Raw genomic sequence first — 23,544 nt, 5'->3', positions numbered from 1 at the left:
TTTTTTTTTAAAGATTTATTTTTATTATTATTTTTTTTAATTGGAAAGGCGGATATACAGAGAGGAGAGACAGAGAGGAAGATCTTCCGTCCGATGATTCAATCCCAAGTGAGCGCAACGGCCGATGCTATGACAATCCGAAGCCAGGAGCCTCTTCCAGGTCTCCCACGCGGGTGCAGGGTCCCAAGACTTTGGGCCGTCCTCTGCTGCTTTCCTGGGCCTCAAGCAGGGAGCTAGAAGGGAATAGAACTGGGATAGAACCGGCGCCCATATGGGATCCCAGGCGTGCAAGGCGAGGACCTTAACCACTTGCGCCACCGTCCTGGGCCCTAAAAAAGGTTTGACAGGACCAAAATTGTTGAGGATGAGGATTAATGGAAACTCTTATGTACTAGGATAGACTGAATACAACCCTCTTGAAAAACAGTATTTACATGAGCATGACTCTGACTTAGCATTTACTAAGTATACACTCAACAGTCATGCTTACACAAGTGCACCAAAAAACATGAACAAAATGTTCATAGCAACAGTCTTTATTGCTGATCTAAACTGTAAATAACATAAAGGCCCATCAATAGAAAATGTAAATAAGCAGTGACATTAACATATAATGAAATAATATGCACCTTTGAAAAATAAACTATAAGTTATAGAGGGTCAACACGATGGCCAAGTTGGCTAATCCTCAGCCTGCAAACACCAACATCTCATAGGGGTACCAGTTCATTTTCTGGCTCCTCTGCTTCCCATCCAGCTTCCTGCTTGTGGCCTGGGAAAACAGTATAAGTTGCCTCAAAGCCTTAGGACTCTCTATCTGCATGGGAGACTGAGAGGAAGTACCTGCCCTGTCTAGCTTCAGATATTGTAGCCAACTGGGGCGTGAGCCAGAAGATGGAACATCTCTCTTTCTCTTCGTAACTCTGCATTTCTGCTGCTTTCCCAGGTACATTAGCAGGAGCTGAGCTAAAAGTAGAGCACCTGGACTTGAACCAGTGCCCATATGGGATATTGGCATTGCTGGCAGTTGTGTTACACAACAACGCTGGCCTCAAAATCATTTTTTAAAAGAGCTAATCACATGAGATCTTGAAATTTCTGCCTTAAATCTCACATAGTTTACAACCCAGTACAGTGGAAACAATGTTAGAAATCATTTTGCAGATTTTGTGGGACTGCATGGAAGTGCATGGAACTGTGCCAAGCCCTGGTAACTTAAGAATGCCTGGGATCTGCTTGTTTTATAACAGTGGGTTTGGAGAGGTGAGTCACAATTAACTAATTAGATCTGATATATATTTTTTAAAGATCTATTTATTTTTATTACAAAGTCAAATATACGCAGAAGAGGAGAGATAGAGTGGAAGATCTTCCATCTGATGATTCACTCCCCAAGTGACCGCAACGGCTGGTGCTGTGCCGATCCGGAGCCATGAGCCAGGAACCTCCTCTGGGTCTCCCTCATGGGTGCAGGATCCTAAAGCATTGCGCCATCCTCGACTGCTTTTCCAGGGCACAAGCAGGGAGCTGGATGGAGAGTGGAGCTGCTGGGATTAGAACCGGCGACCATGGGCCCGGCGCGGTGGCGCAAGTGGTTAAAGGTCCTCGCCTTGCACGCCTGAGATCCCATATGGAAGAGGCTCCTGGCTTCGGATCGGCATAGTATCGGCCCGTTGCGCTCACTTGGGGAGTGAATCATCGGACGGAAGATCTTCCTCTCTGTCTCTCCTCTCTGTATATCCGCCTTTCCAATAAAAAAATAATAAAAATAAATCTTAAAAAAAAAAAAACAAAGAAGAAGAAGAACCGGCGACCATATGGGATCCCAGCACATTCGAAGCAAGGACTTTAGCAGCTAGGCCATGCCACCTGGCCCAGATCTGATATATGTTTAAAAAGAGCCAGCACTGTGTTTTAGGATGTACAACTGCCCCCTGTGACACCGGCATCCCATGTGGGTGCTGGTATTCTGCCTGCTCCATTTCTGACTCAGTTCCTCGCTGATGGCCTGGGAAAGCAACAACATATTGCTCAAGGGCTTGGACTCCTGTACCCTTGTAGGAGAAACTCCTGGCTTCAGTGTGGCTCATTCCCAGCAGTTGTGACAATTGGGGAATGAACTAGCATCTGGAATATTCTCTCTCTTGTTTATTGATTCAATTAACTGCTTATTTCTAATTTGTTTATTTATTTATTTATTTACTTTTGAAAAGGCAGAAACCTCGCCTGGGGTGACCTCAGACCTGACTGTAATGTGCACAAGCCAGTGCAGGGTTGGGTGTGGTTTGTCACCTGCACCAGCCAGTGCAGACACCTGTGGGTGCAACTATCTGGACAATTTCACCCTTAGCTGCCTCTGGTGTGTGAACTGGTGCTGTAGCCTAGTGCAGCTCAGTCCGCCACAGGTCGGTCGGTCTTTAGTTACACCATTGATTGCCGTGGTCTATTTGGGAAGCCCCCCAATAACCCCCACAAGACCTACCCCCGCCCCAGTTTTTGCATGTGCTGCAGCATAGCCTGGTCCATCCTACATGTATTCTGGGTGTTGCATCTGTTCCCAGCCTGGCTTCCTCCCAGTGTGGGCTCCTGCCCGTAACCATGGGTGTTACAGCTTAGCTCAGTCCAACCTGCCCACAGAGCTAGCCCACATGCATGCTGCCTGGTGTTGCCATCTTGTCCAGCACAGTCCACCACCAGCCTCAGTTCCTGTGCTTACCCATGGGAGTAGTAACCTAGCACAGGAGTGATCCGTTTCTGTACCAGCCCCAATCTCAGTCCTGGATCCTGTGCTTGCCAGCGGGTACTGTGGTCCAACCTGACATTACCTGTACCCTGTCCTGGCACTTGCCAGTAGGTACTACGGCCTAGTCCATCCGGCCTGCATCCATTCTGGCTCTCCTGCATGCCAGTGTGTGTGGCAGCCTAGCCCGGTCTGGCCCACCTCAGACCCAGTTCTCAGACTCACCAGTGGAAGCAGTGACCTAGCAAGGGAGTCTCCAATGTTCCCCTACCTGGACCACTCCCAGACCCAGGTTTTGTGGTACCAGCAGATGCTATGACTCATTCTGAGATGCCTGCCCCATTCTTGGCTTTCACCAGCAGGTGCTACAGCCTGGCCCACCCCCAGTCCCAACTCTTACCAGCAGGTGCATCAGCCCAGGCCAACCTGGCTCACCTGCAGCCCTCATGTAACCTGGTAGGTGTTTTGTTCCAACCAAACCTGGCCTGTACCCTGTCTTGGCTCTTGTTGGTGCCAATTTATTCTGTGGACTGCTTCAGCCTACCCCTCTAACAGGTGCTACAGCCCAGCCTGGCCTAACATGCCCTCAGTTCTGACTCTTGTACTCACCAGCAGGAGCTTTGCATAGCAGGGGAGTACCACAAACACTCCTATCAGGCCTGTTCCCAGCTCCAATACCGCATGTGCTGGTGGGTGCGGTGGCCAAGCCAACATTGTCAGCCCCGAATGCTGGCACTCACTGGCAGGTACCATACCTATTCTAGCTCTTGCCAGTGGGTGCTACAGTCTAGCTCAGCCTGGCAAACACCCATACTTGGTTCTCATGTGAACCAGCAGGTGCTGTGGCCTATCCTGATCTGTGCCACACCTATTCTGGCTCTCTTGTCCAAGCACTAGCATGTTCTGGAGCCTAGCCCAGTTTGGCCCGCCCCCAAATCTAGCACATGTACTTGCTGCTGCATGCTGCAGCCTTGCTCCCATCCTCATCCCCAGCTTTTGTACTCCCCAGTGAGAGCTACATCCTAGCAGGGGAGTCCCCAAATTTCTCCTATCAGGCCTGTTCCCAGCCCTGGATATTATGTGTGCTGGTAGGTGCTTCAACCCAGCCTGGCATGGCCCACTCAGTCTCAGCTCTTGCTGGTGAGTATTATAGACTAGCCCAGCCTGGCACAGCCCATATTCTGTCCTGGTTCTCATGCATGCCAATGTGTGCTATAGCCTGGCCCAGCCCAGCCTGCCCCTAGACCTGGACCTCACAAATGCTGAGGAGTGCTGCAGCCTTGTCTGGCCAGGCCTGGCCACAACAGCAGCTAATGTGATTCCCAGAGGAAGCTGCAGCCTAGCAGGGGAGTTCCCCTAGTTCCCAGGCCAGGTCCATGAACTCATGTGTGCCAGTGGATGTTCTGGCCCTGTCTGGCATTATCTGCCTTCAGTCCTTTGCATTTGGTAATGGGTGCTGCATCTGCTCCCAGCCTGACTTCCTCCCAGCTTGGGCTCCTGCATGCAAGTGTCAGGTAGATTCCAGTCAGGTGAGTTCCGTAGTCTAGCCTGGCACGGCCTCTGACCACTCTCAGCTCTCCATGTAAACCAGCAAGTGCTGTAGTCCCACAGAGGTTAGCTGACAGTCCCCTAGAAAATCTGCCCCCAGATTCGGATCGATCATGTACTGGTAGCTGCTGCGGCCTAGCCTGAGGTGGGTCACTCCCTGCTCTGACACTCATGAACACGTACTGTGACCTAGCCCAGCCAGGCATGCCCACCAGCCCCAGCTTTTGTGTGTGTCAGAGGGCAATAGGTGATGCTATTTTGCCCAGCTCAGGCTTCCCATGTGCGTGGGTGCTTTAGCCAGACCCAGACATGACCTCTGGTTTCCCTTACTCTAAACCACATGGTCTCTGCTCCCCTGCCTCTGTGTAAGTGCAGTGGCCAGGTACATGGAATTGCCGAGGAAGTCCTTCCTCCATTCGGAGTTGCTCTGAGCCGCTCCCATTCCAATATGTCCCCAGATTCCCTTCCCTGGGCAATCTGCAGTCCCCCTGCCTGGGGGTGCATGTCCCAGCACAGTGTTCCCTGCCTTCTCCACCTAATTCTTTTTTTAAAGATTTATTTATTTATTTTTATTGCAAAGTTAGATATACAGAGAGGAGGAGAGACAGAGTGGAAGATCTTCCGTCCGATGATTCACTCCCTAAGTGACCGCAACGGCCAGTGCTGTGCTGATCCAGAGCCAGGAGCCAGAAGCTCTTCTGGGTCTCCCATGCAGGTGCAGGGTCCCAAAGCTTTGGGCCGTCCTCCACTGCTTTCCCAGGCCACAAGCAGGGAGCTGGATGGGAAGTGGAGCTGCTGGGATTAGAACCAGCGCCCATATGGGATCCTGGGTGTTTTAGGCAAGGGCTTTAGCTGCTAGAACACCACGCCAGTCCCTCCACCTATCTTTTCAAAAAGGAAAAACAGAAGGGAATATGCAACTTTGCTAGCACGCTGGCAATTGCCTATTCGCCAATCCCTCAACCCCTGGAAACAGACCACACTCCTTTGTCTATGGATTTGACCAATCTGGGGTTTTATATAAATTAATCATACCCTCTGTGCTTGGCATATTGCATAATCTCAAGAAAGTTTGTCCATGTTGAAACAGTGTCAGAATTTATTCCTTTGTAAGGCTGAATAACATTGTTTTATCCACTCATTTGTTAGACATTTGAATTGTCTCTACCTGTTGGCTATGGGGAATAATGTGTGTATTGTAAACACTACTGGTATATAAACACGGGTTTGAGTCTCTGTTTCCAATATATACCTAGAAGTGGAGTTGTGGATCATATGGGACTTCTACATTTGGTTTTCTAAGGCATAATCATCCTGCAGTGTACACCAGCAACACGCAATGGTCCCAGTTTCTCCACATCCTGACCAACACGTGTTCTCCATTAAGAAAATATTCATCTTCGGATGTGTAAGAAATGATATCTAGTGATTTTGATTTGATTTACACTTCTCCAGTGGCTACTGACTTTAGACAATTATTAATCATTTCTGTATTTCCCTTTGAAAAAAATGTTCAAGTTCTGTGCTGATTTTCAAATTGTGATTTTTTTGGTAGATTATATATGACTTTATATATTAATTTAAAAAATAATTATTATTATTATTTTGAAAGGCAGATTTAGGGCCTGGTGCAGTGACCTAGCAGTTAAAGTCCTCGCATTGAACGCGCCAGGATCCCATATGTGCGCCAGTTCTAATCCCAGCAGCTCCACTTTCCATCGAGCTCCCTGCTTGTGGCCTGGGAAAGCAGTGGAGGATGGCCCAAAGCTTTGGGACCCTGCACCTGTGTGCAGGGATCTGGGGGAGGTTCCTGGATTCGGATCAGCACAGTTCCAGCCATTGCGGCCACTAGGGGAAGTGAATCATTGGATAGAAGATCTTTCACTCTGTCTCTCCTCTCTGTTATCTGACTAATTCGTTTATTTTTTCTCTTGTTGTTTTACTGGGATGTTCTTTGCATTTGCTTTGGTTTTTGTGGGTGCTATTCTTTTATTCTGTCAAGAGAACATCTTTGAGTATCATTTGTAGGGGAGTTTTGCAAGAGGCATATTCTTTTAATTTTACTGAGGAAGAATTTTATTACATTTTCTAAGACAAAGAAAAGCTTTGCTGGGTATGTTATTCTGGGTGAGCAATTTTTGGCTTTTAAGAATCTGGAATATGTCGCTCCATTATCTTCTGGCATACATGCTAAGCTTCTGCCTGCAGCCGCTGCATCCCAAATGATGGCTGAAGTACATGGGTTTCTGCTATTCATGTGGAACCTGAAGGAGTTCCTGGCTCTGGCATGGACCCGTTCCAGTCCCAACTGTTGCAGCCATTTGAAGAGTACATAAACAAATGGAAGATACCTCCATAAATCAATGAACAACCCGTTGAGAAAATGACAGGACCAAATTACTACCCATTCATATTAACCCTGAATGTAAAAGGACTAAAGTGATCAGTCAAATGTCATAGATAAGTAGACTGGATTAAAAAAACAAAACCCATCTGTTTGTTGCCTACAGGAGACATATCTCACCAACCAATATCAGTGGAAACCATATCACATGTTTTGCAATTATTTCTCTAGGGAAGGCTTTTATTTCTTCTTCTTTTTTTTTCTAGTTTCATCTCTTTAAAGCATGTTTTCTCATTTAATTCTTCACTGACTCATAGATGATACAGAAGCATCATTTTCTTCAAGAAGGTTCTTGTTTTTTCTTTTTTATTTCCTCTGTGGCACATTAGTCATGCGGTAGCATGTTCTTAACGTCATGGTGCTGTAATTTTCTATTTTTCTTCCTGTTGTTGATTTTGTTTTGTGGCTTTTCACCTAAGGGGATGTACAGTAACTGTAATGGAGACTAACATATCCAGATGTGAGGATACAATGCAGTATGCATCTAACTTCCAGATAAAAGATGGAGTCCCAATGAAATTGTTAACTATATTTTGACAATAGGATGCTGGACTCTGCCATTATCCATGCCCACAATGATGGATATATGACTTTGTATGAAGAACTATACTGTAGTAATTATATAGGGGAATTCAGGCATGGCATGAGAGCCTAATGGCTAAAGTCCTCGCCTTGAATGCTCCAGGATCCCATATAGGCGCTGGTTCTAATCCTGGTGGCCCCGCTTCCCACCCAGCTCCCTGCTTGTGGTCTGGGAAAGCAGTGAAGGACAGATCAAAGCCTTGGGACCCTGCACCTGCATGAGAGACCTGGAAGAGGCTCCTGGCTCTGGCTTTGGATTGGCTCAGCTCCAGCCACTGCGGTCACTTGGGGAGTGAATCATCAGATGGAAGATCTTCCTCTCTGTCTCTTCTCCTTTCCATATATCTGCCTTTCAAATAAAAATAAATAAATCATATATATATATATATATATATATATATGGAAGAACTCAGTCTGAGTGGGAGCGGGAGAGGAAGGGAAATCCTAGGGCCTATGGAATTGTATCATGAAATGATAATAATAGTTAAAAAAAAAAAGATGTTAAAATAAATAAAAAGAAGCAGCTCCAGGCTATCACTGTGCTGTTGAATGTGTAGCAGGAGGTGAGCAGTATCCTCTGGAAACATTAGCAGGAGCTGGAATAGAAGTGGAGTAAACCAGACGTGAATGAACCAGTACACTTACAGCTGGCGGGGTGTGCTAATCCACTGCTTCTCAGTGCTAACTCCAAATAAATACCTTTATCGTTGTATGCTTTAGGAACTCCAAACAAAACATTGTTCTAAATTCCCTGCCCCATGGATGACCTCTGACTCTAAGTCTCTACCCTTCAGCAAATGACAGTGCACCCTTAAGCATTTAACCCTTAACCTTTTTTTCCATCTTAACAGAACAAAAAAAAAAAAAAAAAACCTTTTTGGGGGGCTTCAGCACAATAACCTATTGGCTAGAGTCCTCACCTTGCATGTACCAGGATCCCACATAGCTGCCGGTTTATGTCCTGGAAGCTCCATTTCCCATCCAGCTCCCTGCTTGTGGCCTGGGAAAGCAGTGGAGGATGGCCCAAAGCCTTGGGACCCTGTACCCGTGTGGAAGAGCCGGAAGAGGTTTCTGCTTACTGGCTCTGGATCGGCGCAGTACCGGCCGTTGCTGTCACTTGGGGAGTGAATCATCGGATGATCTTCCTCTCTGTCTCTCCTCCTTTCTGTATATCTGATTTTCCAATATAAATAAATAAATCGTTTTTAAAAATGGATGGTTCAGGGCCCGGCCCAGTGGCGCAGTGGTTAAGGTCCTCGCCTTGCACGCCTGGGATCCCATATGGGCGCCGGTTCTAATCCAGGCAGCCCCACTTCCTATCCAGGTCCCTGCCTGTGGCCCGGGAAAGCAGTCGAGGATGGCTCAAAGCTTTGGGAACCTGCACCCACACGGGAACCCCAAAAGAGGCTCCTGGCTTTGGATTGTCATAGCATCGGCTGTTGTGCTCACTTAGGGATTGAATCATCGGACAGAAGATCTTTCTCTCTGTCTCTCCTCTCTGTATATCTGCCTTTCCAATAAAAATTAAAAATAAATCTAAAAAAAAAAATGGATGGTTCAACTCTCAAACGCACCCAATTCGTTTGTCTCACCTGTCAAAATTGCACCTAATATTTATACACACAGTTTGTATAGTAGCCTCTACCCAGGGCCCCACTCCCAGTCCAGCCTTTTGTTCCATTTACTAGTATAAATGTAATCAAACACAGGATTGAGTCCTATAATATTCAGATAGCTGTAGACCTCAGAATGCTCATCTCTTTAAGATCTCTTCACACTGTGGCAGAAACACAATTCTTGCTATGAAGATACTGACACTGACTGGAATATCCTTTACCTTTGTTTGGGCATAATTAGCTCATGGAGAACATATCTATCCAGGGCAAATTTGACATATTTTCTGTATTTGGAATAATACTTCTTGAAAAACTTCAAATAATTAAAATAATTTTTATTGTGAAATACAAAACATTTAGAAATTATTTTAAACTTTCAGTTACAATGTTAATAATCTTTATGAGAAAGCACCACATTAAAAAGATACATTCATAAGAAACAATCTAAAATGCATATGCTAAAACGATTTAATAGGGATTACAACATCAACAAATCATGAAATTCATAAACTTTTCCTACCACAGATCCAAATAAGGGGTGTCAAACTTGGGTGTCTTCAGGACTAAGTAGGAAATATGGAAGTGATCTAAGAAGGAGTCTAGTGGAGTGTAGCAAACCTGGGAATATATGCTCAACTTAAAAACTTCAAATTCAAAATCTTTGTAAACATTATGTATGACAAAACAACAGTGGGCCAGAGTGGCCTGTGACTGCCAGCTTGTAACTCTGGTCTAAGTGAATTTTTAACATCTTATGTATCAAATCCTCAGAATGGCAGAGGGAACTTCTTTGAACATACATTTATGCACAGCTGGCTCTCAGCATCAGTAGGATCCAAATCCTCTGATTCGGCCAATTGCAAGTAAAAATATTCAGGAAGAAGAAATGCATCTGCACTGAATGTGTGCAGACATTTTTTTGTTCTTATTACTAAAACAACGGTATAACAATGATTTATATAGCATTTACATTGCATTAAGTATTCTAAGTAATCTAAAGATGATTGAAAACCTACAGGAGGATGAACAGGTTACATGCAGATACTATGCCATGTTATCCATGGGAACTGAGCAGCTACGGGAAACAATCAGAAACAACAGAGTGTGAATGTGTGTGTGTGCATTTGAAAATTCTTAAGCCACTCTTCTGGGGAACAGATTTAAAAGGTCTTTAAGAAAAGTATTTTGCACTTGGATTTAATTATAGCTGAAATGTGTAGCTAGGAAAAATTTTTTTCAAGTAATTTGCTTATTGTACTTCTACTGCAGACCTGGGGGTCAAAAAAAAAAACAAAAACAAAAACAAAACAAAACCAGATTCTATAGTTTCTCAGTCAGTCAAAACACTTACATTGTAAGCCCTGTCTGTCTGTCTTAGGACCTTGCATCAATTCTTGTTTAGAGTTGTGTGATCCATTAGCATTCTTCAATTAGATATACACAGGCAGAAAGAGAAGAGGACGTTTGCTATGTAAACTGTTTCCTGTGATGATAGAGGCTGGAGACTCAAATAAGCTGGAAATGTTAACTCAGCCCAAGTTCGAAGCCTGAGAACCAGGAGGATCAAGGATGTAACTCAATTGAGGCCAAAGATCAGGAACATGGACGAACCTCTGACACAAGCCCTGGACATCTTCATGTCTTAATTAAAACTAGGTTGGAATCTCATTATTTTACAGAATGGGAGTTCAAATATCACAGTAGTTATGGATTCACAACATATGTTTATGTGAATAATAATAAAAGGTTGTGTTTACTAAAGCCATAGCTCAGAAAGCATCCAATCATGTACCTAGCTATATGTACATTTAAGAAACTTGTTGCAACTTGGCTGACACACTTTATACACTGCTATGTAGAAGAAACTTCGTAGACTTCACACTTCCAGTTGAAACTAAAATTTATGATCTGAACATGTAAAATTGCTACAGTTCAATCAGTTATACTTGGTTAGTTTGATTAGTTACTTGTTTGCTATCAATGACATTAGATTTATCACATTCATGTGATATTCATTCATAATATATTAATGTGATAAATAATATTAAAATAGTTGTAGAAAATTAAGATGGCGGAGAAGCAGTGGAGTGACAGAAATCTTTCAAAAGGCTGCAAAGGCACATTATAATTCAAATATCCTTACCAGACAGACCAAGTATACATTGTTTGACAACACAGATATCAAACAAAACTTAATATACCTACTCCAAACTTTCACAACATCCCCAATTTTTTTTTTTCCTTTAACACTTTGTTTTTTGCTGGAGAAGAAAGCACCAAATTTAGCCATATAATCTTCCATTTACAAAAATTGGTTGCTACATAAAACTTAAATCTTTTCTGAAAAGTGAAGTTTATATGGGCGCAATCAATTTCATAAATGGCCTTAAAATTCTGAAATTAAAAAGTCAAAACTACTTAATTGAGTGAAAATAAAGCATATACTTAGCACACTAAAAAGTGCTATTTATAATAAAATGATCACATATATGAATTAACGTATAAGTCTTCAATTATTTCCATTTTCCATGAATTGAAACTTCTTAAGGGAAATATGCCTGACATTTTTAAAATATAACTTTTCTTAAAATTTTAAAACCTAGTGAAGTCTAATGGATCTTATCTGCATTTCAACACTCATTTTAATTGCTAAAAGTACTTATTAGGCAATTCAGAGTTTTTAGAATTACAAATTAACACTGATTTAATATATAACTATAAATTCATGATAGAAAATGAAAGCTGAAAACAAGATTTTCACTTCATCATGCTTCCACAAATGAAATAAGTATGCTTCCCAAAATGGGCCAATAGCTGAAATGTTATATAAAACTTCACAGTACAGGCTGATTTATTATAATCTTAGTCTAATTTAACAATTCTATTAAAAAACAAAAGGTTCTATGAACAAATGTATTTTAAATGAATAAATTATTCATAATTATAAATATTACAGATTTTATAAATAGCAACAAATTAGGCATCGAGTATATGGGATTCCCACAAATAATAACAAAAATACTTCAATGCTATTTAACTGAAATACTGTTTCTAAATTGTTCAATTATATTTTACAGTTGACTGCACATTAAGTTGACAGGTATCAATGATGTTTCTTGCTCTTCACATCATCACAGGATCAAAGTTCTTTTGTAAGAAACATGATGGCTACGCTGATTACATTCAGTGATCCAATTAGTTAGCATATTTACGAAGGAAGCGTTCAAATGCATCATAAATGGCTTGTCTAAAATTAAATATGAAAAACTATAAGGAATTAGCAAAAACGTAGGAAACACAACACCTTTCCTCCAGAAGCAAGCATTTAGTCTAGTGGTTAAAGACACTTGTGTCTCACATTAGAGTTCCTAGTTCAACTCCCAGGTCCAGCTCTACTCCAACTTCCTGCCAATGCAAACCTTAGAAGACAGAGGTGAAGGCTCAAGTAATTGGATTCCTGCCACCCTTGTGGGAGATCTAGGTGGCATTTCCAGATCAAGATTTTGCTTCTGTCCCAGCACCAGCTGCTTCAGACATTTGGGGAGTGAAGCAATGAATGGATGGAGCTTCTTTTCTCTCTCTCCAACCCCCCTTCTCTCTCTCAAATATATAACTGGTATAATTTATATAAAAATTAAAAAGAACTGGTCTTTCCTGCCTTACAGCCCCCTTCTGTCACTATGACATGAGACCTTTCTTTCACTCTCTTTTCAAAATCTATGCCTTGAAACATAACCTCCTCTCCAAACAGGTATGAAAAGGTTGGGGACCTCAAGGGAAGTCTGTCCCCGCATGGATACAGGGATCCGAGTACTTAAGCCATCCTCTGCTGCCTTTCTAAGCCATTAGCAGAGAGCTGGATCAAAATTAGCTAAAGGCCTCACATTGCATACACTAGTATCCCATATGGGCGCTAGTTGGTTCATATCCCAGCTGTTCCACTTCCCATCCAGCTCCCAACTTGTGGCCTAGGGAAGCAGTTGAGGATGGTCCAAAGCCTTGGGTTCCTACACCTACATGGGAGACCTGGAAGAGGCTCCAGGCTCCTGGCTTTGGAATGGCACAGCTCCGGCCAATGTGGCCACTTGGGAAGTGAATCAACGAACAGAAGATCTTCCTCTCTGTCTTTCCTCCTCTCTGTATATCTGACTTTGCAATAAAAATAAATTAAATCTCAAAAAAAAAATCAAACTCTAGATTTTTCTGTGACACAGCCAATTAATCTGCCATTTGTGACACCTGCATCCTATGTCAGAGTACCATTTTGAGTTCCAGCTACTTTGGGTTCCTACTAAAGTACTTGGGAAGGTGGTGAACTATGGCCCACCACCATACTTGGGTCCCTGCTATCCATGTAGTTTATTCAAACATAGCTCCAATAGCTTGGTTTATGGTGTATACAGATTGAAATACTGCACTATACCCCATTAAAAATGTACAGGTATTATAGGTTAGTAAATTTTTCAAAAAAAAAAATAAGAAGCCCCAATAATACAGACAGACATGTAAGATCATCTTACCTGAAGAGTCCTTGTTTAAAAAGATAAGCACTAATATGACCCCCGTTTAAATATCGGATTTCACAACCAGGCCAAATTTCTTGCAGACTTCGAACTCCTGTTCGTGGAATATATGCGTCTTCTTTGGCTTGTACCACTATAATGAGGCTTGGGTCAACTGGAACTAGGTATAGGATTTTTAAAAATGTAGAATACATTAAAAAAGAAGTTAAGATTCTATGTAAACTTAATTGTATTACATAATAAGATAAACCACACAATGTAATAAACATGTCAAATGTAAACTCTGTAAATTAGAAATTAACTATAAAATATGAGATAAATATTCTAAAGAAGATACAAAATCCAATGTGTTTTTAAAGGACTAAGAAGAACTTAGAATTTCATGTATAAAATAAGAAACATTCAATTAATTCAACTTATCTTGGAGGATACGGGCCAGCAAAATATACACTGGGGCCAGTGTTGTGGTGCATAAGGTTAAGCTATCATTTGCAGAACCAGTATCCCATAAGGGGCCCTGGTTTGAGTCCTGGCCACTCCACTTCAAATCCAGTTCCCTTCTAACGTGCCTAGAAAAGCAGTGGAGGCTGTTCTGAGGGCTTTAGCTGCTGCACCCACATGGGAGTCCTAGAAGAAGCAGGTGGTTCCCGCATTTGTCCTGGGCCAGCCCCTGGCATTGTGGCCATTTAGGGAAAGAACCAGAGCATGGAAGCTTGTCTTCTCTTTTTGACTTTCAAATAAATTAACAGATTTCCCCCCAAAATGTATTTACCTTATAAAGCATTTAAAAATATTCTGCAACTCCTGACATACAATATTATAAATTTCATATAAATATTAATACCTGAGAAATTTGCAACGTGAGTACATTCATCCATGACTCCTTTCATAAATATTAAAGATTCTTTCTGAAGATTGTTTCTTCTTTGTTCTTTACTGAGTAGGTGGTATGACTGAGGGCTACAACTTGCGTAACTACTTTTGTTGGTTGAGGGAGCTGGACCGAAGCACTCCATCTTAGAGGTGTCTTGCACCAAGAGTCCTTTTGATGTGGCACTGATAGATGTTTTACTAGGATTATGGCACTCAGCAGGTTGTGGGGACACAACTTGATCTGTCACATCTGCACTTAAGGTTCTAGAAACTGGATTAAGGTTAGTTAGTTTGTCAGCAGTGCTAGAGAAATGCTTCACAAACTCTTGTCCCATCTTGAAAGAATCTGTCTGAATGAATGAAAGAAAATAAAACATTTAATATGAGGTGTTAACTAACAATCTTGCTAAAGCAAAGTGAAAACAAATGTCTAAATAGACTGTAGTAAAAATATTCAACGCAGTAATTTTTAGTTTATAGAAAAAGGAATGAAATCCTAATAGGTTAAAACACAGATCAGAACATGAAGACACTGTTACATGAAAAAACAGGCAAAAAAAAAAGGACAAATAATGTTACGATTTACTTGCAAGTGGTCCCTATGGTAGCCAAACATATACATACAAAACAAAACAAAACAAAAAAACAGTGGTTGCCAGGGTGTAAGGGAAGGGAATCAATCATTATTGAATACATACAGTTCAGCCTCAGAAGATGAAAAAGTTCTGGAGATGGACAGCAGTGATGCAGAACAACACTGTAAAGTTTCTAAATGCGTCTATATGCTTCTAAAACCTTTAGAACAGTACTTTGTATGTGTTTATATTTACCATGCTCTTTAAAAAAATAAGAGAAATGTCAAAATCTAGCTGAGGACTAAGATAAATGATTCATACTTTTATTACTGAATGCTTCCTACTAAATAGTAAGAAGTATCGCTCAGTCTTTATACCATATTTTATTGCAAAATTTTTGAAATGCATGATCTGCCTGAACCTTAGAACTTATGCAAGTATCCCGGCCATAATATAAATTAAAGCTCAAGAGTCTCCACGCTCTATCCCTTTCTCGGGTTGAATTAAGAATTAAAAATTATCAGGGGGCCAGGCGGCGTGGCCTAGCGGCTAAAGTCCTCGCCTTGAACGCGCCAGGATCCCATATGGGCGCCAGTCCTAATCCCGGCAGCTCCACTTTCCATCCAGCTCCCTGCCTGTGGCCTGGGAAAGCAGTCGAGGACGGCCCAAAGTTTTGGGACCCTGCACCCATGTGGGAGACCCGGAAGAGGTTCCTGGTTCCCGGCTTCGGATTGACGCAGCACCGGCTGTTGCGGCTCACTTGGGGAGTGAATCATCGGATGGAAGATCTCCCTCTGTCTCTCCTCTCTGTATATCTGACTTTGTAATAAAAATAAATAAATTAAAAAAAATATATATCAGAAGGTAGGTGTTTTGGCACAGTAAATGAAGCCCTTCCTTGGTGTACTACTAGGTAACTAATAGAGAAGAAATTATTTCTATGAGAATATCCAATCAAAATTTTAAAAAACTGTACAATTATGATATCAACATTGTGTAACCCTCAGTGAATTAACAGGTATAATAGCAAGCATCAGGGGAAGCTTGTTATCTCTGTCTTTCTCTCACACACACCCCTAGACATTATATATTAGCATTGTTAAGAAATTCAAACCTTGAGTTTTATCAAGCCTGTAGACGCAGCTTCCAATTTATTTATTTATTTGATTGGAAAGGCAGAGTTACACAGAGAGAACTGTGAGAAACATGTAGCCAGAATTCTATAAGGAATACATCCTAAAGAAAACAAAATGGGGTAGATTCGCTGCTGTTTCAGGTTAAGCTAAGGCCTGGAATGCTGGCATCCCCTATGGGTGCTGGTTCAAGTTCTGGCTGTTCTACTTCTGATCTAATTCTCTCCTAATGACCTGAAAAAGCAATGGAGCAATGCTCACATTCTTGTACCCACTCAGGAAACTCAGAGAAAGCTCCAGGTACCTGGCTTTGAACTGGTCTAGCTCCAGTCATTTTGGCCATTTGAGTGGTGAACCAGTGGATGGAAGATCGCTTTTCTTCTTTTCTCTGTTTCTCCCTTTCTCTGTAAACTCTTGTCTTTCAGATAAGCAAAATCTTTTTTTTTAAAAAAAACAAGGTGTAGGTCCGGCAGCATGGCCTAGCGGCTCAAGTCCTCACCTTGAACGTACCAGGATCCCATATGGGCGCTGGTTCTAATCCCGGCAGCTCTACTTCCCATCCAGCTCCCTGCCTGTGGCCTGGGAAAGAAGTCGAGGAAGGCCCAAAGCTTTGGGACCCTGCACCCGCGTGGGAGACCCGGAGAAGGTTCCTGGATCCTGGCTTTGGATTGGCATAGCATCGGCCATTGAGGAGTGAATCATCAGACAGAAGATCTCCCTCTCTGTATATCTGACTTTCCAATAAGTAAATAAATCTCTAAACAAACAAACGAGGTGGGTCCAGCACAGTTACCTAGCAGCTAAGGTCCTTGCCTTGCATGCACCAGGATCCCATATGGGTGCTGGCTCTAATTCCAGCAGCCCTATTCCCATTTAGCTCCCTGCTTGTGCCCTGGGAAAGCAGTCGAGGATGGCTCAAAGCCTTGGGACCCTGCACCTGTGTGAGAGACCCAGAAGAGGCTCTGGGCTCCTCCTGGCTTTGGATCAGCTCAGCTCCGGCTGTTGTGGCTACTTGGGGAGTGAATCATCAGTTGGAAAAACTTCCTGTCTATATATCTTACTTTCCAATAAAAATAAATAAAAGCAATCAACCTTGTTAGCTGACAAAATAACTTAAAAAACAAAAAAACAACAAGGTGAATCATTAACCAAAAAAACCTTTCTACCTCATGCTCTATAGAAATTAAAATACTTACTCCACAGTATTCAAGCATGTGAATAATTTCTTCTTCATAAACTGTTTGTGTATAATACTGCTTTTCCAGCTCTCTCCAATTAATGGATTTACTCAACACACCCTAAAATAATAAACTTAATTAAGTTCATTCAAATCACACTATCATGCCAGCTTCACTGATAGCCAACACTTTGCACATGCTAGCACAACATAAACAGGTAAGCACAAACCGTAAAACCCCATGAAGAGAGGACTCTTCCAGAGTGATGCCTGCCTTCCCCAAGACTTCGACTTAGATGCTTTGCCAATTCTGATGATTTTGTGTTTCACCTTTTCAATAGTCTTACGGGTGATTAGGACTTTGTGTCAAGTACTGTGGTTCCTTTTGATGAAATATCAAACCTGGATGCAGTTACGGAGACTCCCAAACACCTACTTATAATTATATTCCTAACTGGCTGTTTAAATGCTAATAACATGGATAGGCATTTGGCATAGCTGTTATGGCCTGGGTTGAAGCCCTGGCTCTGCTGGTGCACATGCCAGGGAGAGCAAGTGCTTGATAACCACAGAGAAAACACAGAAGTTCCTTCCTGGCTGCAACCTGGACCAATTCTGACTATTTTGGGTACTTTTGGGATGAACCAACAGATGTCTCTGTATTTTTCAAGTAAATAAATAAAAATTTGCAAATAAACAAGTAAATATTGATTGCAACTAAATTACCGTAGTGAAGACCCCAGATGCTGTGGACCAAGACAGACATGGAATTAAAGGCATGGGCTTAGGCCAGTTGGATACGGCTAAGGAGGCCATCTGTAATATAACATAACAGTTTTTTAGAACGTTTCATTAAAATTTCCATTCACTAAAATGAAAAATGACCTTGTTAAACATCCCAAATCATAAATGCAATAACATGCAACTTCTCCATTAGAAAGCATGAAGTATAATAGAAAAAAATTAAGGTATTTGGGTACAGTGCTATGGCTCAGTGGTAAATCCTTGCCTTGCAAGCTCCAGGATCCCATACGGGCACCTCTTCATTTCCCTGTTGTTCCACTTCCCATCAGGCTCCCTGTCTGTGATCTGGCAAAGTAGTCGAGGACAGCCCAAACCCTAGGGACCCTACACCTTCATGGGAGACCTGGAGAGAAGCTCCTGGCTCCTCACTTTGGATCAACTCAGCTCTGGCCATTGTTTCCACTAGGGGAGTGATCCAGTGGGCAAAAAAATCTTTGTGTATCTCCTCTCTGTCAATCTGCCTTTCCAATAGAAAAAAAAAAAAAGAGTAAATCTTAAAAAAAAAAATTAGGCAACTTCAAGATCTTTCATTGAAAGTTACTTCCTACTGTGTAGATATACAGCAAATGCCCTGACATGAAGACATGGACAGTGGGCTCAGCCATTTACTTATGTGCCTTGACCACATACAGGAAAACCATAACTATGAAACCTCAGACTTCTGGAATAGTTTGAGGATATCAGGACACTGGTGAAGAAAAGAGAATATTATACAACACATACAAATTATGTACTACATGTTTGTACAAGAGAAAAAATTCTGGCTTGAGGAATCAGAGCAGGCTTCATGAAATGGCTGTTTCACTACCTGCAATCCCAAATGGGGGCCTTACAAATAAATGCTTTAAAAATAATCTTGGGGGGCCCGGCGGCGTGGCCTAGCAGCTAAAGTCCTCGCCTTGAACGCACCGGGATCCCATATGGGCGCTGGTTATAATCCCTGCAGCTCCACTTCCCATTCAGCTCCCTGCTTGTGGCCTGGGAAGGCAGTCGAGGATGGCTCAAAGCCTTGGGACCCTGCACCTGTGTGGGATACCCGGAAGAAGTTCCTGGATCCTGGCTTTGGATCGGCATAGCATCGACCGTTGCGCTCACTTGGGGAGTGAATCATCGGACAGAAGATCTTCCTCTCTGTCTCTCCTCCTCTCTGTATATCTGACTTTGTAATAAAAATAAATAAATCTTAAAAAAAAAATTTTGGCACTTGGTGAAATAACGCAGTGGCTAAAGTACTCGCATTGCATGTGCCCACATCCCCTATGGCTCCAGTTTGTGTCCCCATTACTTTACTTCCCATCCTGCTCCCTGCTTGCAGCCCGGGAAAGCAGTTGAGGATGGCCTAAGTCTTGGGACTCTGCACCCGTGTGGGGGATCCAGAAGAAGCTTCTGGCTCCTGGCTTTGGATTGGCTTAACTTCAACAGCTGTGGCCAGTTGGGGAATAAACAGGTGGAAGATCTTTCTCTCTGTCTCTCCACCTCTTTATAAATCCGACCTTCCAGTAAAAGTAAATAAATAAATCTTAAAAGAAAAGAATATTAAAGTCATTATCCAATTCAGCTATCTTGCTTTTTCTTTTTAAATATTTATTTTTATTGGAAAGGCAGATGTACAGAGAGGAGGAGAGAGGAAGAGAGAGAGAGAGGAAGATCTTTCGTTCAATGATTCACTCCCCAAGCGGCCGCAATGGCTGGAGCTTAGCCAATCTGAAGCCAGGAGCCTCTTTTGGGTCTCCCACTTGGGTGCAGGGTCCCAAAACTTTGGGCCTTCCTTGACTGCCTTCCCAGTCCACAATCAAGGAGCTGGATGGGAAGCAGGGCCGCGGGGATTAGAACTGGTGCCCATATGGGATCCTGATGTGTTCAAGGCGAGGACTTTAGCTGCTAGGCCATGCTGCCGGGCCCCCAATTCAGCTATCCTTTCCAATTCAATAGCAAAAGTAAGCAAAATTTTATAATCATCTTTTTTTTTTTTTTAAAGATTTATTTACTTGAAAGCTATAGTTAGAGAGAGAAACACAGAGTTTGTCTATCCACTGGCTAAGTCCCCAAATGGCTGCAAAGGTTGGACTAGGCCTAATCCAAAGTCAGGAGCTCCATTTGGTTGTCCTACGTGGGGTGCAGGAGCCTAAGCACTTGGGACATCTGCTGCTGCTTTCCCAGGCCATTAACATACTGTGCCATCTGTGCCATGGTGCTGGCCCTGTTCTGTTCTTTTTTTTTTTTTTTCAGGATTTATTTATTTCTATTGGAAAGGCAGATTTACAGAGAGAAGGGACAGAAAGATCTTCAGTCTGCTGGTTCACTCCCCAAGTGACTGCTATAGACGGAGTTGAGCTGATCTGAAGCCAGGACCTTCTTCTAAGTCTCCCATGTGGGTGCAGGGTCCCAAGACTTTGGGCTGTCCTCAATTGCTTTCCCAGCCTACAAATGGGGAGCCGCATGGGAAGTGGAGCACCCAGGATATGAATAGGTGCACATATGGGATCCTGGCAATTGCAAGGTGAGGATTTAGGCAGTAAAGCATGGCGCTGGGCCCTGTTTCTTAAGATAAATCCTTATTTATTTGAAAGTCAGAGTTACACAGAGAGAAGGAAAGACCAAAGTCATGTATCCATTGGCTTACTCCACAGACGGCAACCTTGGCCATGGCTGGACCTAACTGAAGCCAAGAGCTTCATTCTGGTGTCCCATGTGGGTGCAGGGGCCCAAGCCTTGAGCCATCTTCCGATGCTTTTCACAGGCTATAAGCAGGAAGCAGGATTTAAGTAGACCAGCCAAGCTGAAACTGTCATCCCTAAAGGATGATTGGCATTATAGATAACAACACTAACCATTATGCCACAATGCTAGCCTCTCTGGTTATCTCTTAAATTCACTTTAGGTACAGAATTATTTTTAATATTAGTGACAGTAGGAAAGATTCCAAACCTGCTCCACTTCTGAGCTAGCCTCTTCTTGTTTGCCTGGGAAAAGCATCAGAAGACAGCCATGCCACCCACATAGGAGAGCAGGGTGAAGCTGTTGGCTTCAGCCTGACCAGCCCTGGCATTGTGGCCATCCCTGCAGTCTAACAGTAACAGATCTGTCTTTTCTTCTCTGTAACTCTTTCAAATAAATGTTAAAAACAAAAAACCAAAAAAAAAAAAAAAAGGGGGGGGGTGGATTAAAAGCCCAGGGACTGCACTGTGGCCCAGCCAGTTAAGCCTCCCCTTTGTACAAGCATCCCATATGGGTGGCAGTTCATGTTCCAGCTGCTTCACCTCTGCTGCAGCTCCTTGCTGATGTGCTGGGAAGGCACTGAAGGATGACCCAGGTCTTTGAGCTCCTTGTACTCACATGGGAGACCCGGATGAATCTGACTCCTGGCTTCAGATTGGTTTAGCTCAGGTTGTTGTGGTCCCATGGGGACTGAACCAGTGAATCTAAGATCTCTGTTTCTCCCTCTCAAATCTGCCTTTCAAATAAAAACAAATACATAACAGATTCTGTAGATCTTGTTCCCGTAATCATAATTAAATATAAATTGAAACAAAAAGGCTTACATGTCCTCCCATGGATATTCCGGTCATTCCTAGAGGTCCATAACCTTCTCTCTCCAGCCAGTGCAAGAGCGCTGCCGATTCTAAAACAAGAGCGCCTCCCATCACAAAAAGATCAGACACGTTTTTTAAGCTGGATCTTCTAGCCTCACAAAACAAAACAAAAACGATTTATTTCAGACATGTACGCTTTTAATAAGAATTTACAACAGGCAAACATGGTTTTGTCTTAAAAGACCATACTGTCAAGTACAACAGTGCAATATTAATGGAATTAGAATGTTGCCAGCCCTGTTCTACATGTTTGTCACACAAAACTTAAACAAAGTGTCTGTTATAATCTTTACTGAATTTCAATTACTTCAGTGACTATTTTGAAGATTACTTTATATACTTGCTAGTATACTTAATGTTTAAGAATTTATGTGAAATATTTTAATATTGACAATTTTTAGTAAAATTATCGCTGCTGCTAAAGAAGAAACAACTTTACATTTGTCTTATTAACAGAATTTAAACCATAAAGTTTTCTAAAAAGTCATAAGAATTCAGTTTAATAGTAAGCTCATCTATTACTGAAATTTTAAATGTATTGCTTATTGTCACAAAATACACAATTTATGCAATAACAAATTGCAAATACAAATTTGTATAAATAACCTATTTTAACTTAAAGGAGCAATTCCAGTGCAATTTTCTATTATTTTTTTTTAAGATTTTGTTGTTTGTTTTGTTTTATTGGAAAGGAGAATATACACAGAGGAGAAGAGACAGAGAGGAAGATTTTCTGTCCGATGTTTTACTCCCCAAGCGGCCACAACGGCTGCAGCTGAGCCAATCCGAAGCCAGGAGCCAGGAACTTCTTTCCGGGCCTCCCACGCAGGTGCAGAGTCCCAAGGCCTTGGGCCGTCCTCGACTGCTTTCCCAGGGCACAGACAGGGAGCTGGATGGGAAGCAGGGCTGCCGGGATTAGAACTGGCGCCTATATGGGATCCTGGCACATGCATGGTGAGGACTTTAACCACTACGCAATCGCGCCGGGCCCTTATGTTATGTTTTAAAATCAAAATTTGCATGGAAGTACATTTCCTTAAAGGTACTTCAATACATACTTTTAGATTCTGAAATCATCTTGATTAAAAAGTATTGTTTTCATTATTAGTGTAAATAAATTAGAACCTATTCTTCAAAAATGAAATTTGTATAAACACTTCCAAAACTGGCTACATGATGAAACCTTGTCAAAGTATACAAATATTCACTTACTAGTGACTTTTTTATTGTATGCCTACCCATAATAATTACAGGAGAAGCAGCAGTTGCCATAATGTCAAGTATGACAACAAGAATGTTAGGCCCCAGTGAAGTGTGTTTCTTCTCAACTCCTCTCAAAGTTCTTGGTCTAAAAGGCTAGAAACCATACTATTATGCATAAGAAAATCACTCACACTCACATGTCCTCAGAAAAGAACCCAGTTATTCTCTGTTGCCTAGTCTTAAGAAAAAGTTTTCACTAATGAATTCATAGTTGCTCTGTTTATTTTGTTTTTGTATAGAGGAAGTCTTAAATTCTCAGATTAACCTAGGCTTCCATTTTTACTTGGACATTTTTGACATGAGGATCTGATGCAGAGAATTATTTATAACTATATGCTTAGCCTCAAATTATTTAATCACTTTTGATAAAAACAGAGTTATGACTTTTAAAAAGAAATATTAGTTGTGCTCAAATTACAACCTACTTCCTACTTAAGGATGACCATCAGGATCACTCCAGAAACCCCTCAAAACAAATAAACAAAAAACCTAGAATGGACAGACAACAACAAGGAAAGCTTAGAATCAGACAGCAAATGGTCAGTGGGGATTCACTCATACTTCACTAGGTGGGACACAAAGATCAGTTACGCCTCACTGGGGTATTGGGGATTTCTCTGCACACCCTTCAAAAAAAAAAAAAAAAAAGGTTCTGTACCTAAACTGATAACACCATGTTAATTAATGCCATAACGTTGTAAATTGCTGTTGAT

At 42.1% G+C, this 23,544-nt stretch overlaps 1 protein-coding gene across 3 annotated transcripts in view; it reads right to left on the bottom strand.

Moving 5' to 3' along the window:
* Window positions 1-11,784: 11,784 nt before the first annotated feature.
* The window catches only part of ABHD18 (abhydrolase domain containing 18), a 50,619-nt gene continuing 38,859 nt past the window's right edge, over window positions 11,785-23,544 (bottom strand). For 2 of the 3 annotated variants that reach the window (XM_040967013.1, XM_040967014.1), the window contains 6 exons: window positions 21,518-21,656; window positions 17,898-17,987; window positions 17,191-17,292; window positions 14,258-14,636; window positions 13,411-13,573; window positions 11,785-12,137 (listed from right to left, as the gene is read on the bottom strand). In XM_040967013.1, the coding sequence (XP_040822947.1) occupies window positions 12,086-12,137; window positions 13,411-13,573; window positions 14,258-14,636; window positions 17,191-17,292; window positions 17,898-17,987; window positions 21,518-21,656 (925 nt within the window). In that variant the 3' untranslated portion in view covers window positions 11,785-12,085. The remainder of the gene's footprint in view (window positions 12,138-13,410; window positions 13,574-14,257; window positions 14,637-17,190; window positions 17,293-17,897; window positions 17,988-21,517; window positions 21,657-23,544) is intronic. The other variant, XM_040967015.1, reaches the window with a different exon arrangement.

The sequence above is a fragment of the Ochotona curzoniae genome, unplaced genomic scaffold (assembly GCF_017591425.1).
Source record: "Ochotona curzoniae isolate NIBS_2020 unplaced genomic scaffold, NIBS_Ocur_1.0 scaffold_4506, whole genome shotgun sequence".
Taxonomy (NCBI): domain Eukaryota; kingdom Metazoa; phylum Chordata; class Mammalia; order Lagomorpha; family Ochotonidae; genus Ochotona; species Ochotona curzoniae.
This window is presented reverse-complemented; position numbering and strand designations above follow the sequence as displayed.